The following is an 18,139-nucleotide window of genomic DNA, read 5'->3' as shown; positions in this document are numbered from 1 at the left end:
TATTGCTGCTACAGGAGGCTGTGCTAGGGTCTTATTGCTGCTACAGGAGGCTGGGCTAGGGTCTTATTGCTGCTACAGGGGGCTGGGCTAGGGTCTTATTGCTGCTACAGAGGGCTGGGCTAGGGTCTTATTGCTGCTACAGGGGGCTGGGCTAGGTTCTTATTGCTGCTACAGGAGGCTGGGCTAGGGTCTTATTGCTGCTACAGGGGGCTGGGCTAGGGTCTTATTGCTGCCTCCTGTATAGGGGCTGGGCTAGGGTCTTATTGCTGCTTCAGGGGGCTGGGCTAGGGTCTTATTGCTGCTACAGGGGGCTGGGCTAGGGTCTTATTGCTGCTACAGGGGGCTGTGCTAGGGTCTTATTGCTGCTACAGGAGGCTGGGCTAGGGTCTTATTGCTGCTACAGGGGGCTGGGCTAGGGTCTTATTACTGCCTCCTGTATAGGGGGCTGGGCTAGGGTCTTATTGCTGCTACAGGGGGCTGGGCTAGGGTCTTATTGCTGCTACAGGGGGCTGGGCTAGGGTCTTATTGCTGCTACAGGGGCTGGGCTAGGGTCTTATTGCTGCTACATTGCTGCTACAGGGGGCTGGGCTAGGGTCTTATTGCTGCTACAGGGGCTGGGCTAGGGTCTTATTGCTGCTACAGGGGGCTGGGCTAGGGTCTTATTGCTGCTACAGGGGGCTGGGCTAGGGCCCAGTGGGGAGGTGTGGCCCTATTTCTTACCTGATGATCGGTCTCCACAGATGGCACATACGTGTTTGGACATGCCTCCAGGGCTGGTGCAGTTGTAGTTGATGTCCCCTAGATTCAGGAGACCTGGTGGAGGCTTGATGTCTTCCGAACTACTGACACTGTTCATCTGGAGAGAGGGAGGAAGGAAAGAGGAGGAGGGGGGGGGGAGATCAACGATGGGAGGGGGGAGGGGTACAGAGAGAGATCAACGATGGGAGAGGGGGGTAGATTGAGAGATCAACGATGGGAGGGGGGTAGAGAGAGATCAATGATGGGAGAGGGGGTAGAGAGAGATCAACGATGGGAGTCTTAGAGGGGGGAGAGAGATCAACGATGGGAGAGGGAGGTAGAGAGAGATCAACGATGGGAGAGGGGGTAGAGAGAGATCAATGATGGGAGAGGGGGGCTGGGGGTGATGGGGAGGGGGGAGGTGGGGGGTGAGAGAGATCAACGATGGGAGACCTGGGGGTAGAGGAGATCAACTGATGGGAGAGGGGTAGAGAGAGATCAACGATGGGAGAGGGGGTAGAGAGAGATCAACGATGGGAGAGGGGGTAGAGAGAGATCAACGATGGGAGAGGGGGTAGAGAGAGATCAACGATGGGAGGGGGGTAGAGAGAGATCACGATGGGGGAGATCAACGATGGGAGAGGGGGGTAGAGAGAGATCAACGATGGGAGAGGGGGGTAGAGAGAGATCAACGATGGGAGAGGGGGGTAGAGAGAGATCAACGATGGGAGAGGGGGGTAGAGAGAGATCAACGATGGGAGAGGGGGGGAGAGAGAGATCAACGATGGGAGAGGGGGTAGAGAGAGATCAACGATGGGAGAGGGGGGGAGATCAGCGAGAGAGAGATCAACGATGGGAGAGGGGGTAGAGAGAGATCAACGATGGGAGAGGGGGAGAGAGATCAACGATGGGAGAGGGGGGTAGAGAGAGATCAACGATGGGAGAGGGGGGGGTAGAGAGAGATCAACGATGGGAGAGGGGGTAGAGAGAGATCAACGATGGGAGAGGGGGTAGAGAGAGATCAACGATGGGAGAGGGGGTAGAGAGAGATCAACGATGGGGGATGGGAGAGGGGGTAGAGAGAGATCAACGATGGGGAGGGGGGAGAGAGAGATCAACGATAGGGTAGAGAGATCAACGATGGGAGAGGGGGTAGAGAGAGATCAACGATGGGAGAGGGGGGGAGAGATCAACGATGGGAGAGGGGGTAGAGAGAGATCAACGATGGGAGAGGGGGTAGAGAGAGATCAACGATGGGAGGGGGTAGAGAGAGATCAACGATGGGGAGGGGGTAGAGAGAGATCAACGATGGGAGAGGGGGGAGAGGGGGGGAGAGAGAGATCAACGATGGGAGAGGGGGTAGAGAGAGATCAACGATGGGAGAGGGGGTAGAGAGAGATCAACGATGGGAGAGGGGGTAGAGAGAGATCAACGATGGGAGAGGGGGTGGGAGATCAACGATGGGGAGGGGGTAGAGAGAGATCAACGATGGGAGAGGGGGTAGAGAGAGATCAACGATGGGAGAGGGGGTAGAGAGAGAGAGATCAACGATGGGAGAGGGGGTAGAGAGAGATCAACGATGGGAGAGGGGGTAGAGAGAGATCAACGATGGGAGGGGGGGGGATCAACGATGGGAGAGGGGGGAGAGATCAACGATGGGAGAGGGGGTAGAGAGAGATCAACGATGGGGAGAGAGGGGAGAGGGGGGGAGAGAGATCAACGATGGGAGAGGGGGTAGAGAGAGGATGGGGAGGGGGTAGAGAGAGATCAACGATGGGAGAGGGGGTAGAGAGAGATCAACGATGGGAGAGGGGGTAGAGGGATGGGAGAGGGGTAGAGAGAGATCAACGATGGGGAGGGGGTAGAGAGAGATCAACGATGGGAGAGAGGGGTAGAGAGAGATCAACGATGGGGAGGGGAGAGAGGGATGGGAGGTAGAGAGAGATCAACGATGGGAGAGGGGGTAGAGAGAGATCAACGATGGGAGAGGGGGTAGAGAGAGATCAACGATGGGGAGAGGGGGTAGAGAGAGATCAACGATGGGGGAGGGGGTAGAGAGAGATCAACGATGGGAGAGGGGGTAGAGGAGGATGGGGAGAGGGGGGAGAGAGATCAACGATGGGAGAGGGGGTAGAGAGAGATCAACGATGGGAGAGGGGGTAGAGAGAGATCAACGATGGGAGAGGGGGTAGAGAGAGATCAACGATGGGAGAGGGGGTAGAGAGAGATCAACGATGGGAGAGGGGGGGATGGGGAGGGGGAAGAGAGAGAGATCAACGATGGGGGAGGGGGAAGAGAGAGATCAACGATGGGAGAGGGGGTAGAGAGAGATCAACGATGGGGAGAGGGGGGAGAGAGATCAACGATGGGAGAGAGGGGGGTAGAGAGAGATCAACGATGGGGAGGGGTAGAGAGAGATCAACGATGGGAGAGGGGGATGGGGAGGGGGGTAGAGAGAGATCAACGATGGGAGAGGGGGTAGAGAGAGATCAACGATGGGAGAGGGGGAGAGAGAGATCAACGATGGGAGGGGGGTAGAGAGAGATCAACGATGGGAGAGGGGGTAGAGAGAGATCAACGATGGGGAGGGGGTAGAGAGAGATCAACGATGGGAGAGGGGGAGAGGGGATGGGAGAGGGGGAGAGAGAGATCAACGATGGGAGAGGGGGTAGAGAGAGATCATGGGAGAGGGGGTAGAGAGAGATCAACGATGGGAGGGGAGAGAGATCAACGATGGGGAGGGGGTAGAGAGAGATCAACGATGGGAGAGGGGGTAGAGAGAGATCAACGATGGGGAGGGGGGAGGGGAAGAGAGAGATCAACGATGGGGAGGGGTAGAGAGATCAACGATGGGGGAGGGGGTAGAGAAGATCAACGATGGGAGAGGGGGTAGAGAGAGATCAACGATGGGAGAGGGGGAAGAGAGATCAACGATGTGAGAGGGGGTAGAGAAGATGGCGATGGGAGAGGGGGGGGTAGAGAGAGATCAACGATGGGAGAGGGGGAAGAGAGACGATGGGAGGGGGGGGTAGAGAGAGATCAACGATGGGGAGGGGGACGATGGGGGAGGGGGTAGAGAGATCAACGATTGATCAACGATGGGAGAGGGGGTAGAGAGAGATCAACGATGGGAGAAGAGAGAGATCAACGATGGGAGAGGGGGTAGAGAGAGATCAACGATGGGAGAGGGGTAGAGAGAGATCCCGATGGGAGAGAGGGGTTCAACGATGGGAGAGGGGGGAGAGAGAGATCAACGATGGGGGAGAGGGGGTAGAGAGAGATCAATGATGGGAGAGGGGGTAGAGAGAGATCCTGATGGGAGAGGGGGTAGAGAGAGATCAACGATGGGAGAGGGAGGGGTAGAGAGAGATCAATGATGGGAGAGGGGGTAGAGAGAGATCGATGGGAGAGGGGGTGATCAATGATTAGAGAGAGATCAACGATGGGAGAGGGGGGGGTAGAGAGAGATCAACGATGGGAGAGGGGTAGAGAGAGATCAACGAGGGGAGAGAGGGGAGAGGGGGCAGAGAGAGATCAATGATGGGAGAGGGGGAGAGAGATCAATGATGGGAGAGGGGGTAGAGAGAGATCAACGATGGGAGAGGGGTAGAGAGAGATCAACGATGGGAGAGAGGGGGTAGAGAGAGATCAACGATGGGAGAGGGGGTAGAGAGAGATCAAGATGGGAGAGGGGGTAGAGAGAGATCAACGATGGGAGAGGGGGTAGAGAGAGATCAATGATGGGGAGGGGGTAGAGAGAGATCAATGATGGGAGAGGGGGGTAGAGAGAGATCAACGATGGGAGAGGGGGTAGAGAGAGATCAACGATGGGAGAGGGGGTAGAGAGAGATCAACGATGGGAGAGGGGGTAGAGAGAGATCAACGATGGGAGAGGGGGTGAGAGAGATCAACGATGGGAGGGGGGAGAGGAGATGCGATGGGGGAGAGGGGGGTAGAGAGAGATCAACGATGGGAGATAGAGATCAACGATGGGAGAGGGGGTAGAGAGAGATCAACGATGGGAGAGGGGGGGTAGAGAGAGATCAACGATGGGAGAGGGGGGGTAGAGAGAGATCAACGATGGGAGAGGGGGGTAGAGAGAGATCAACGATGGGAGAGGGGGGGTAGAGAGAGATCAACGATGGGAGAGGGGGGTAGAGAGAGATCAACGATGGGAGAGGGGGGGTAGAGAGAGATCAACGATGGGAGAGGGGGGTAGAGAGAGATCAACGATGGGAGAGGGGGGGTAGAGAGAGATCAACGATGGGAGAGGGGGGTAGAGAGAGATCAACGATGGGAGAGGGGGGTAGAGAGAGATCAACGATGGGAGAGGGGGGGTAGAGAGAGATCAACGATAGGGAGAGGGGGGTAGAGAGAGATCAACGATGGGGAGAGGGGGTAGAGAGAGATCAACGATGGGGGAGGGGGGTTCAATGATGGGAGAGGGGGGTAGAGAGAGATCAATGATGGGAGAGGGGGGTAGAGAGAGATCAACGATGGGGAGAGGGGGTAGAGAGAGATCGATTAGAGAGAGATCAACGATGGGGGAGGGGGGTAGAGAGAGATCAACGATGGGGAGGGGGTAGAGAGAGATCAACTAGAGGGGAGAGATCAATGATGGGAGAGGGGGTGATCAACGATGGGAGAGGGGGTAGAGAGAGATCAACGATGGGAGAGGGGGGTTGGAGAGATCAACGATGGGAGAGGGGTAGAGAGAGATCAACGATGGGTATGAGAGAGATCAACGATGGGAGAGGGGGTAGAGAGAGATCAACGATGGGAGAGGGGGTAGAGAGAGATCAACGATGGGAGAGGGGGTAGAGAGAGATCAACGATGGGAGAGGGGGTAGAGAGAGATCATGATGGGGGAGGGGGTAGAGAGAGATCAACGATGGGGAGGGGGTAGAGAGAGATCAACGATGGGAGAGAGGGGTAGAGAGAGATCAACGATGGGAGAGGGGTAGAGAGAGATCAATGATGGGGGAGGGGGTAGAGAGAGATCAACGATTAGAGAGAGGTGGGAGAGGGGGTAGAGAGAGATCAACGATGGGGGAGGGGTAGAGAGAGATCAACGATGGGAGAGGGGGAAGAGAGATCAATGATGGGAGATAGAGAGAGATCAACGATGGGAGAGGGGGGTGGGAGATGAGATCAACGATGGGAGAGGGGGTAGAGAGAGATCAACGATGGGGGGAGGGGGTAGAGAGAGATCAACGATGGGGGAGGGGGTAGAGAGAGATCAACGATGGGAGAGGGGGTAGAGAGAGATCAACAATGGGAGAGGGGGGTAGAGAGAGATCTTGATGGAAGAGGGGTAGAGAGAGATCAATGATGGGAGAGGGGGGTAGAGAGAGATCAACAATGGGAGAGGGGGGGTAGAGAGAGTAGAGTGGAGGAGAAGTTGGGAAAACGTGAGTGAGTCAGTCCTGTCTCTCTTTTTATTTCTCTAAAATCGTCCCCTTCTCCCTCTCTCCCCCTCTTCCTCCGTTCTCCACCCACATGTGTGGTATGAAAGTGGCTGATGGTATGAAAGTAGCTGAGGCAGCGATCACATGACTTGATCAAAGGGAGTGTCTGTGTTTCCTCTGTGAGTTTAGTCATGCATGCTTCTAATGTTTGTTGACAGGGGTGGTTGACTGTGTGAGCTGTGTGGGAGGAGAGCTGAGCTTGTCACGTTCCACCAACAGAGAGAAAGAAGTGTAGGGTAACGTCAGCTTCAGGCCCAGGATTTTATGGGTTCAATATATTAGTTTGTCAAAACTGTTCAGAGGTAAATGCTGATTAGAAGGAAATATATACTGGTTTTAGCAACTTGTGTTATAGTCCTTTCCCAGAGAGTTTCCTGAACAAACGTTGTCAAAATGATATTTATTTTTATTTATCCTTATCGTCTTTCTGCACTTTGCACTTCTTGTCTCCTGTCGACCACTGAGTTGGCAAAAATAGATACGATAACATGTGGTATGGAAATGTGTGCATGTACTGTATATGAGTGAGCATGTGCTTGGGCTGGTGTGTGCATGTATTTGGGTGAGCATGTGCTTGGGGTGGTGTGTGCATGTATATGAGTGAGCATGTGCTTGGGGTGGTGTGTGCATGTATATGAGTGAGCATGTGCTTGGGCTGGTGTGTGCATGTATATGAGTGAGCATGTGCTTGGGCTGGTGTGTGCATGTATATGAGTGTGCATGTGCTTGGGCTGGTGTGTGCATGTATATGAGTGAGCATGTGCTTGGGCTGGTGTGTGCATGTATATGAGTGAGCATGTGCTTGGGCTGGTGTGTGCATGTATATGAGTGTGCATGTGCTTGGGCTGGTGTGTGCATGTATATGAGTGAGCATGTGCTTGGGCTGGTGTGTGCATGTATATGAGTGAGCATGTGCTTGGGTTTGTGTGTGCATGTATATGAGTGAGCATGTGCTTGGGCTGGTGTGTGCATGCACGTGTCTATGCGTGTGTAGTCACCACTAGTGACCTACATATTGTGTGTATTTGATGGCTTGCATATAGGACATCCTTTACAGGGACGGCAGTCATTTCCTATAGTTGATTTATGACAGCACTCTGCTGTCTGTTTCATAATGGCCGTCTGAACCAAGGCTTTGACCTTTACAGGAGACAACTGCTCGAGGCCTTTCTTTCAGTTAATCTCTCTCTCCCTCTCTCTCCTCCTCCCCCTCTCTCTTTCTCCCTCTCTCTCCTCCTCCCCCTCTCTCTCTCTCTCTCTCCCTCTCTCTCCTCCTCCCCCTCTCTCTTTCTCCCTCTCTCTCCTCCTCCCCCTCTCTCTCTCCTCCTCCCTCTCTCTCTCTCTCCCCCTCTCTCTCCTCCTCCCCTCTCTCTTTCTCCCTCTCTCTCCTCCTCCCTCTCTCTCTCTCTCTCCCTCTCTCTCCTCCTCCCCCTCTCTCTTTCTCCCTCTCTCTCCTCCTCCCCCTCTCTCTCTCCTCCTCCCACTCTCTCTCTCTCCTCCTCCCCCTCTCTCTTTCTCCCTCTCTCTCCTCCTCCCCCTCTCTCTCTCCCCCTCCCCCTCTCTCTTTCCAACTCTTTCCTCCTCCCCCTCTCTCTCTCCTCCTCCCCCTCTCTCTTTCTCCCTCTCTTTCCTCCTCCCCCTCTCTCTCTCTTTCTCCCTCTCTCTCCTCCTCCCCCTCTCTCTCTCCTCCTCCCCCTCTCTCTTTCTCCCTCTCTCTCCTCCTCCCCCTCTCTCTCTCTCCTCCCCCCTCTCTCTCCTCCTCCCCCTCTCTTTCCTCCTCCCCCCTCTCTCTCTCCCTCCCCCTCTCTTTCTCCCTCTCTCTCCTCCTCCCCCTCTCTCTTTCTCCCTCTCTCCTCCTCCCCCTCTCTCTCTCCTCCTCCCCCTCTCTCTCTCTCCTCCTCCCCCTCTCTCTTTCTCCTCTTCCCCATCTCTCTCTCTCCTCCTCCCCCTCTCTCTTTCCTCCTCCCCCTCTCTCTTTCCTCCTCCCCCTCTCTCTCTCTCCTCCTCCCCCTCTCTCTCTCTCTCCTCCTCCCCCTCTCTCTCTCTCCTCCTCCCCCCCTCTCTCTCTTTCCTCCTCCCCCTCTCTCTCTCTCCTCCTCCCCTCTCTCTCTCTCTCCTCCTCCCCCTCTCTCCTCCTCCCCCTCTCTCTTTCTCCCTCTCTCTCCTCCTCCCCCTCTCTTTCCTCCTCCCCTCTCTCTCTCCTCCTCCCCCTCTCTCTCTCTCCTCCTCCCCCTCTCTCCTCCTCCCCCTCTCTCTCCCCCCCTCTCTTTCTCCCTCTCTCTCCTCCTCCCCCTCTCTCTCTCTCCTCCTCCCCCTCTCTCTTTCTCCCTCTCTCTCCTCCTCCCCTCTCTCTTTCTCCCTCTCTCCTCCTCCCCCCTCTCTTTCTCCCTCTCTCTCCTCCTCCCCTCTCTCTTTCCCCTCTCTCTCCTCCTCCCCTCTCTCTCTCTCCTCCTCCCCCCTCTCTCTCTCCTCCCCCCTCTCTCCCCTCTCTCTCTCTCCTCCTCCTCCCCCTCTCTCTCCTCCTCCCCCTCTCTCTTTCTCCCTCTCTCTCTCCTCCTCCCCCTCTCTCCTCCTCCCCCCCTCTCTCTCTCTCCTCCTCCCCCCTCTCTCCTCCTCCCCTCTCTCTTTCTCTCCTCTCTCCTCCTCCCCCTCTCTCTCTCTCCTCCTCCCCTCTCTCTTTATCCCTCTCTCTCCTCCTCCCCTCTCTCTTTCTCCCTCTCTTTCCTCCTCCCCCTCTCTCTTTCTCTCTCTCTCTCTCCTCCTCCCCCTCTCTCTATCTCTCTCTCTCTCCTCCTCCCCCTCTCTCTTTCTATCTCCTCCTCCCCCTCTCTCTATCTCTCTCTCTCTCCTCCTCCTCCCCCTCTCTTTCTCCCTCTATCTCCTCCTCCCCCTCTCTTTCTCCCTCTCTCTCCTCCTCCCTCTCTCCTCCTCCCCCCTCTCTCTCCCCCTCTCTCTCCTCCTCCCCCTCTCTCTCTCTCCTCCTCCCCCTCTCTCTTTCTCCCTCTATCTCCATCTCTCTATCTTTTTTTCAGTTGGCCTAGTGTCCGTTGGTGTAAAGTACTTAAGTAAAAAATACTTGAAAGTACTACTTAAGTAGTTTTTTGAGGTATCTGTACTTTACTTTACTGTTTATATTTTTATTCATTTACTTTCGGTACTTATTAAGTACATGTTAGCAATTACATTTACTTTTGATACTTAAGTATATTTAAAACCAAATACCCTTAGACCTATACTCAAGTAGTATTTTCCTGGGTGTCTTTCACTTTAACTTTTCTATTAAGGTATTAACTTATCTTAACCCCCCACCCCACCCCCCACCACCACTGCTTAGAGTGCTCTCTTTCCCCTTTCCCTCTCTACGTGAGCATTCGTAGTGAGCAAACAGTCAGCTAAATTAGCATTCTGTCTTCTGCTGATGCTGGTGAGTCAATGATGAGAGAGAGCCCTTTCCTGTACTGCAGCTCATAAGCATGCCTCTCCCATACAGCCAACATGCCAGACAAATGGCCAACATATGCGACACATATGTCATGATTCAACATGCCATTCACATGCTTATGGCTTCTCGGGCACCAACATGCCTCAGACAAACACAGCCATATGCAGCACAAGTATTCAACATGCATTACTAATGCTTCATACATTCATTATACAGTGTATATATATATATATATATATATATATATATATATATATGGTTCAGACATGCTTTACAACTATTACTACTAGATATAAACTATTACTACTAGCTACTACTAGCTATACACTATTACTATTAGCTATAAACTATTACTACTAGCTATAAACTATTACTACTAGCTGTAAACTATTACTACTAGATATAAACTATTACTACTAGCTATAAACTATTACTACTAGCTATAAACTATTACTACTAGATATAAACTATTACTACTAGATATAAACTATTACTACTAGATATGAACTATTACTACTAGCTATAAACTATTACTACTAGATATAAACTATTACTACTAGATATAAACTATTACTACTAGCTATAAACTATTACTACTAGATATAAACTATTACTACTAGCTATAAACTATTACTACTAGATATAAACTATTACTACTAGCTATAAACTATTACTACTAGACATGAACTATTACTACTAGCTATAAACTATTACTACTAGCTATAAACTATTACTACTAGCTATAAACTATTATTACTAGCTATAAACTATTACTACTAGCTATAAACTATTACTACTAGCTATAAACTATTACTACTAGCTATAAACTATTACTACTAACTATAAACTATTATTACTAGATATAAACTATTACTACTAGCTACCACTAGCTATAAACTATTACTACTAGATATAAACTATTACTACTAGCTACCACTAGCTATAAACTATTACTACTAGCTATAAACTATTACTACTAGACATGAACTATTACTACTAGCTATAAACTATTACTACTAGATATAAACTATTACTACTAGCTATAAACTAGTACTACTAGATATAAACTATTACTACTAACTATAAACTATTACTACTAGATATAAACTATTACTACTAGCTACCACTAGCTATAAACTATTACTACTAGATATAAACTATTACTACTAGCTATAAACTATTACTACTAGATATAAACTATTACTACTAGATATAAACTATTACTACTAGCTATAAACTATTACTACTAGCTATAAACTATTACTACTAGCTATAAACTATTACTACTAGATATAAACTATTACTACTAGCTATACACTATTACTACTAGATATAAACTATTACTACTAGCTATAAACTATTACTACTAGATATAAACTATTACTACTAGATATAAACTATTACTACTAGCTATAAACTATTACTACTAGCTATAAACTATTACTACTAGACATAAACTATTACTACTAGCTATAAACTATTACTACTAGCTATAAACTATTACTACTAGATATAAACTATTACTACTAGATATAAACTATTACTACTAGCTATAAACAGGCTAAACGCATACTTAGCTCATGCTTTGATTGAGACCTTTATCTTACACGCCATACGTATATATATATATATATAAACAGCGAACAAATAAACATCCTTTTTTCAGGATCCTGTCTTTCAAAGATAATTCGTAAAAATCCAAATAACTGCCTAGAAGGCCAGCATCTCAGTCGCCTCTTCACTGTTGACGTTGAGACTGGACAGAGGAACTCTGCCTAGAAGGCCAGCATCCCAGTCGCCTCTTCACTGTTGACGTTGAGACTGGACAGAGGAACTCTGCCTAGAAGGCCAGCATCCAGGAGTCGCCTCTTCACTGTTGACGTTGAGACTGGACAGAGGAACTCTGCCTGGAAGGCCAGCATCCCAGAGTCACCTCTTCACTGTTGACGTTGAGACTGGACAGAGGAACTCTGCCTAGAAGGCCAGCATCCCAGAGTCGCCTCTTCACTGTTGACGTTGAGACTGGTGTTTTGCGGGTACTATTTAATGATGCTGCCAGTTGAGGACTTGTGAGGCATCTGTTTCTCAAACTCGACACTCTAATGTACTTGTCCTCTTGCTCAGTTGTGCACCGGGGCCTCCCACTCCTCTTTCTATTCTGGTTAGAGACAGTTTGTACTGTTCTGTGAAGGGAGAAGTACACAGCATTGTACGAAACCTTCAGTTTATTGGTAATTTCTCGCATGGAATAGCCTTACTTTCTCAGAACAAGAATAGACTGACGAGTTTCAGAAGAAAGTTCTTTGTTTCTGGCCATATTGAGCCTGTAATCAAACCCACAAATGCTGATGCTCCAGATACTCAAGTCTAAAGAAGGCCAGTTTTATTGCTTCTTTAATCAGAACAACAGTTTTCAGCTGTTCTAACATAATTGCAAAAGGGGTTTTGTAATGACCAATTAGCCTTTTAAAATGATAAACTTGGATTAGCTAACACAACGTGCCATTGGAACACAGGAGTGATGGTTGCTGATAATGGGCCTCTGTACACCTATGTAGATATTCCATTAAAAATCAGCCGTTTCCAGCTACAATAGTCATTTACAACATTAACAATGTCTACACTGTATTTCTGATAAATTTTATTACATTTTAATGGACAATTTTTTCTTCTTTTTTTTCTTCTCAAAAACAAGGACATTTCTAAGTGACCACAATCTTTTGAATGGTAGTGTGTATATCAGCACATTCTCCATTTACTTTAGGTATAAAGGCTTAGACTCCAGGAGGCTTAGACATAATCTCCATCAGCAGCTATTGAGACCCGCAATTGAGTAAAACGCTCAGTTGGGCATCAGTCCTAAAACAAACCTTTCAAAACAATATTGTGAGGAAACATGCGCCCCATGAATAGCTTAGTGCACCATCCTGAATGGAGAAACGAACGCATCCATCCACAGCTCACAGTCAGTCTCCCTCAGACCCAGATCCGTCCTACCACTGTAGTAGAGGATATCCTCTCCTCTATAGCACACAGTTCTGGCTTTGTCCCCCCCACCCCCCAAAAAAACAAACATTTTGTAATATATTTTTTTTGTAAACTCAGATTACCCTTATCGAATATTAGGTTTTGGTTGAAGATCTGATTCAGTATAAAAAAAATATAGAAAATCAGAAAAGGGGGCAAATACTGTTTGAACCCACTGTACTATATATAATCTCTAAAACAAGGCTTGATAATTAGTGTAACAATGGCAGCCATTGGCTTCAGATAGTGAAACATAGACATAAATGGGGCGGCAGGGTAGCCTAGTGGTTAGAGCATTGGACTAGTAACCGAAAGGTTGCAAGTTCAAATCCCCGAGCTGACAAGGTACAAAATCTGTCGTTCTGACCCTGAACAGGCAGTTAACCCACTGTTCCTAGGCCGTCAGTGAAAATAAGAATTTGTTCTTAACTGACTTGCCTAGTAAAATAAAAAATAAAAAAATAAACACAAAAGCACTTTACGTATGATGGAGCATTGTCTGAAGGGCTGACCTTCAAAAACCCTTATCTGCTGTGTAGTTTATATAACAGAGCACTGAGAGAATTCCTATAGGATGTTGTAGTTCATTGTGTGAGACGGTAAGATAGCGTCCTTACGGTGGAGCTTATTGTTTATGTCAGTGAAGCTTGTCCATTGTTGTGAATGATCCTGTAATAACCTATAGATGGGAGGATGAAAGCTCAGCGGAGAGGAAGAAAACTGAGAGAGATGGTGTTTCTTTGGCAATTACTGCTATAATCCATTCAAGGGCTGAGGCTTTACACTGAGAAGGCACACACACACAGACACACACACACGCACGCACGCACGTACGCACACACACACACACTGCGTCCCACTTGGATAGTCTGCCCAGCCTGTTTGACCCACAACAAGCCACTAAGAGCTGACCTTTAGGCTAAAGGTTTACAGGTCAAGCAGAGGGCAGAGGAGAGGTGGTGGATTACAGTAATGTCGTGTCGTCAGATATTGGATACAACTAACCTTCACACCGAGTATCCAAAAGGCGTGTAAAAACCACACACGTAGAAAAGAAAAATGACTGTCCTTGATTCAGTCCTTGAGCAGAATATAGTGATAAACAATCACATGACGTGTGGTCCTCCCACTATCTCGTGAAACCATGCAGTTTATTAGGCTACTGATTATAATTTATGATGAACTTCACAGGGTAGTGTGATGAACTTCACAGGGTGGTGTGATGAACTTCACAGGGTGGTGTGATGAACTTCACAGGGTGGGTGGTGTGATGAACTTCACAGGGTGGTGTGATGAACTTCACAGGGTGGTGTGATGAACTTCACAGGGTGGTGTGATGAACTTCACAGGGTGGTGTAATGAACTTCACAGGGTGGTGTGATGAACTTCACAGGGTGGTGTGATGAACTTCACAGGGTGGTGTGATGAACTTCACAGGGTGGTGTGATGAACTTCACAGGGTGGTGTGATGAACTTCACAGGGTGGTGTGATGAACTTCACAGGGTGGTGTAATGAACTTCACAGGGTAGTGTGATGAACTTCACAGGGTGGTGTGATGAACTTCACAGGGTGGTGTGATGAACTTCACAGGGTGGTGTGATGAACTTCACAGGGTGGGTGGTGTGATGAACTTCACAGGGTGGTGTGATGAACTTCACAGGGTGGTGTGATGCCCTTCACAGGGTAGTGTGATGAACTTCACAGGGTGGTGTGATGAACTTCACAGGGTGGTGTGATGAACTTCACAGGGTGGTGTGATGAACTTCACAGGGTGGTGTGATGAACTTCACAGGGTGGTGTGATGAACTTCACAGGGTGGTGTGCTGAACTTCACAGGGTGGTGTGATGAACTTCACAGGGTGGTGTGATGAACTTCACAGGGTGGTGTGATGAACTTCACAGGGTGGGTGGTGTGATGAACTTCACAGGGTGGTGTGATGAACTTCACAGGGTGGTGTAATGAACTTCACAGGGTAGTGTGCTGAACTTCACAGGGTAGTGTGATGAACTTCACAGGGTGGGTGGTGTGATGAACTTCACAGGGTGGTGTGATGAACTTCACAGGGTGGTGTGATGAACTTCACAGGGTGGTGTGATGAACTTCACAGGGTGGTGTGATGAACTTCACAGGGTGGTTTGATGAACTTCACAGGGTGGTGTGATGAACTTCACAGGGTGGTGTGATGAACTTCACAGGGTGGTGTGATGAACTTCACAGGGTGGGTGGTGTGATGAACTTCACAGGGTGGTGTGATGAACTTCACAGGGTGGTGTGATGAACTTCACAGGGTGGTGTGATGAACTTCACAGGGTGGTGTGATGAACTTCACAGGGTGGTGTGATGAACTTCACAGGGTGGTGTGATGAACTTCACAGGGTGGTGTGATGAACTTCACAGGGTGGTGAATGTGCACGGTGATGAGCTTGATGCTCCTTTCCAATAAATATCCAGGGTCTTATTCTGGTGACATGATGACCAATGCTTGACGGCAGTTTGACAAATAAAAACATTCTCTTATCTATAATAATCTCATCATGAAGACTAGCCCACCTGCACTGTATCTGCGAGCCGTTGGCTAGAGGGCTCGTGCCAAGACCAGAGTAGGCACATGTAACGGATGTGAAACGGCTAGCTAGTTAGCGGTGGTGCGCTAAATAGCGTTTCAACGTAACTTGCTCTGAGACCTTGAAGTAGTGGTTCCCCGCGGCTTTTGTGGAGCGATGTGTAACGATGCTGTTACACGACTGTTGTTGATGTGTGCAGAGGGTCCCCGGTTGGCGCGAAGGGACGGTCTAAAGTTATACTGTTACACACATTTGTTATTTAATAAAAAATGTTTTTTTTTGCGACAAAACTATCAGTAAGAGTTGAAAATGTGATGGAAACACATTGAATGTTCCATTTTTATTCAGTACATAAAACTTAAAGAGGGAAAAGTACACTTTGTGTGCACTACGTCGTCACACACTGTCAGTTTGTGGAAGCATACCGCGTGGTGGGAAACATTAGCATGTTTTCTTTATACAGATTTTTTTTATATTCGCATTAAAATTTTGTTGGCCAATTGGAGGGAAATCTAGCTATTGAGATAAAAATCTATTGTTCTGGATGATCGTAGTCAGCAACATTAGATGTTTTCAGATCTCACAAGTTGAGTGGAGCTAAGTGGCACCACACCTCTCTCATCTGTGGACTGTGGAGCGATCCGAAGTTGATCCCTGGCGTGGAGGGCGCGCCCAGGGAGGACGTGATGACGGAGTAAGGCGACGCCAGGCCGTTCAGGGGCGCGCCCAGGGTGCTCATTGGCGAAGGAAGGGTCCTGGAGGTGCTGATGACGGAGGGGTGCCCCACCATGCCACCCATTGGAGGGCCATGGGAGTGGGGCATGCTCATCGGCCCTTGAGAATCTGTGGGGATGAGTCAAAGAGACAGGGTTAGAGACAGACAGAGCTGAGTCTGAACGGAACAGTTCTCCATAGCAGACACATCACATGCTGTAGAACCACAGCTGTTTGGCTGCTAATCCTGCTTCTGTACGCCAGAGAAGAGATGTTGTGCAACTTCCTCTTCAGCCAGAAAACTATAACCCCCACTCCTCTCCTTCTGTAATGGACTACAGCCCCCACACTCCTCTCCTTCTGTAATGGACTACAGCCCCCACACTCCTCTCCTTCTGTAATGGACTACAGCCCCCACTCCTCTCCTTCTGTAATGGACTACAGCCCCCACACTCCTCTCCTTCTGTAATGGACTACAGCCCCCACACTCCTCTCCTTCTGTAATGGACTACAGCCCCCACACTCCTCTCCTTCTGTAATGGACTACAGCCCCCACACTCCTCTCCTTCTGTAATGGACTACAGCCCCCACTCCTCTCCTTCTGTAATGGACTACAGCCCCCACTCCTCTCCTTCTGTAATAATATATGCCATTTAGCAGACGCTTTTATCCAAAGCGACTTACAGTCATGTGTGCATACATTCTACGTATGGGTGGTCCCGGGAATCAAACCCACTACCCTGGCGTTACAAGCGCCATGCTCTACCAACTGAGCTACAGAAGGACCAGAATGGACTACAGACCCCACTCCTCTCCTTCTGTAATGGACTACAGCCCCCACACTCCTCTCCTTCTGTAATGGATTACAGCCCCCACACTCCTCTCCTTCTGTAATGGACTACAGCCCCCACACTCCTCTCCTTCTGTAATGGACTACAGCCCCCACTCCTCTCCTTCTGTAATGGACTACAGCCCCCACACTCCTCTCCTTCTGTAATGGACTACAGCCCCCACTCCTCTCCTTCTGTAATGGACTACAGACCCCACTCCTCTCCTTCTGTAATGGACTACAGCCCCCACTCCTCTCCTTCTGTAATGGACTACAGACCCCACTCCTCTCCTTCTGTAATGGACTACAGCCCCCACTCCTCTCCTTCTGTAATGGACTACAGACCCCACTCCTCTCCTTCTGTAATGGACTACAGCCCCCACTCCTCTCCTTCTGTAATGGACTACAGACCCCACTCTTCTCCTTCTGTAATGGACTACAGCCCCCACACTCCTCTCCTTCTGTAATGGACTACAGCCTCCACACTCCTCTCCTTCTGTAATGGACTACAGACCCCACTCCTCTCCTTCTGTAATGGACTACAGCCTCCACACTCCTCTCCTTCTGTAATGGACTACAGACCCCACTCCTCTCCTTCTGTAATGGACTACAGACCCCACTCCTCTCCTTCTGTAATGGACTACAGCCCCCACACTCCTCTCCTTCTGTAATGGACTACAGCCCCCACACTCCTCTCCTTCTGTAATGGACTACAGACCCCACTCCTCTCCTTCTGTAATGGACTACAGACCCCACTCCTCTCCTTCTGTAATGGACTACAGACCCCACTCTTCTCCTTCTGTAATGGACTACAGCGCCCACACTCCTCTCCTTCTGTAATGGACTATAACCCCCACTCCTCTCCTTCTGTAATAGACTACAACCCCCACTCCTCTCCTTCTGTAATGGACTATAACCCCCACTCCTCTCCTTCTGTAATAGACTCCAACCCCCACTCCTCTCCTTCTGTAATGGACTATAACCCCCACTCCTCTCCTTCTGTAATGGACTACAGCCCCCACTCCTCTCCTTCTGTAATGGACTACAGCCCCCACTCCTCTCCTTCTGTAATGGACTACAGCCCCCACTCCTCTCCTTTTGTAATGGACTACAGCCCCCACTCCTCTCCTTCTGTAATGGACTACAGACCCCACTCCTCTCCTTCTGTAATGGACTACAGCCCCCACTCCTCTCCTTCTGTAATGGACTACAGACCCCACTCCTCTCCTTCTGTAATGGACTACAGCCCCCACTCCTCTCCTTCTGTAATGGACTACAGACCCCACTCCTCTCCTTCTGTAATGGACTACAGCCCCCACTCCTCTCCTTCTGTAATGGACTACAGCCTCCACACT

The 18,139-nt window shown here is 49.5% G+C and overlaps 1 protein-coding gene across 38 annotated transcripts in view; it reads right to left on the bottom strand.

Moving 5' to 3' along the window:
- rxrgb (retinoid X receptor, gamma b) overlaps nucleotides 1-18,139 on the bottom strand; it is a 97,977-nt gene that overhangs the window by 28,566 nt on the left and 51,272 nt on the right. For all 38 annotated transcript variants that reach the window (XM_052465682.1, XM_052465680.1, XM_052465681.1 and 35 more), the window contains exons 2-3: nucleotides 15,855-16,084; nucleotides 721-856 (exon numbers count right to left, since the gene is read on the bottom strand). In XM_052465682.1, the coding sequence (XP_052321642.1) occupies nucleotides 721-856; nucleotides 15,855-16,084 (366 nt within the window). The remainder of the gene's footprint in view (nucleotides 1-720; nucleotides 857-15,854; nucleotides 16,085-18,139) is intronic.

Source organism: Oncorhynchus keta, chromosome 1 (assembly GCF_023373465.1).
Source record: "Oncorhynchus keta strain PuntledgeMale-10-30-2019 chromosome 1, Oket_V2, whole genome shotgun sequence".
NCBI classification, from domain to species: domain Eukaryota; kingdom Metazoa; phylum Chordata; class Actinopteri; order Salmoniformes; family Salmonidae; genus Oncorhynchus; species Oncorhynchus keta.
Note: the sequence above shows the minus strand (reverse complement) of the source record. Positions and strands in the feature narration are given on the sequence as shown.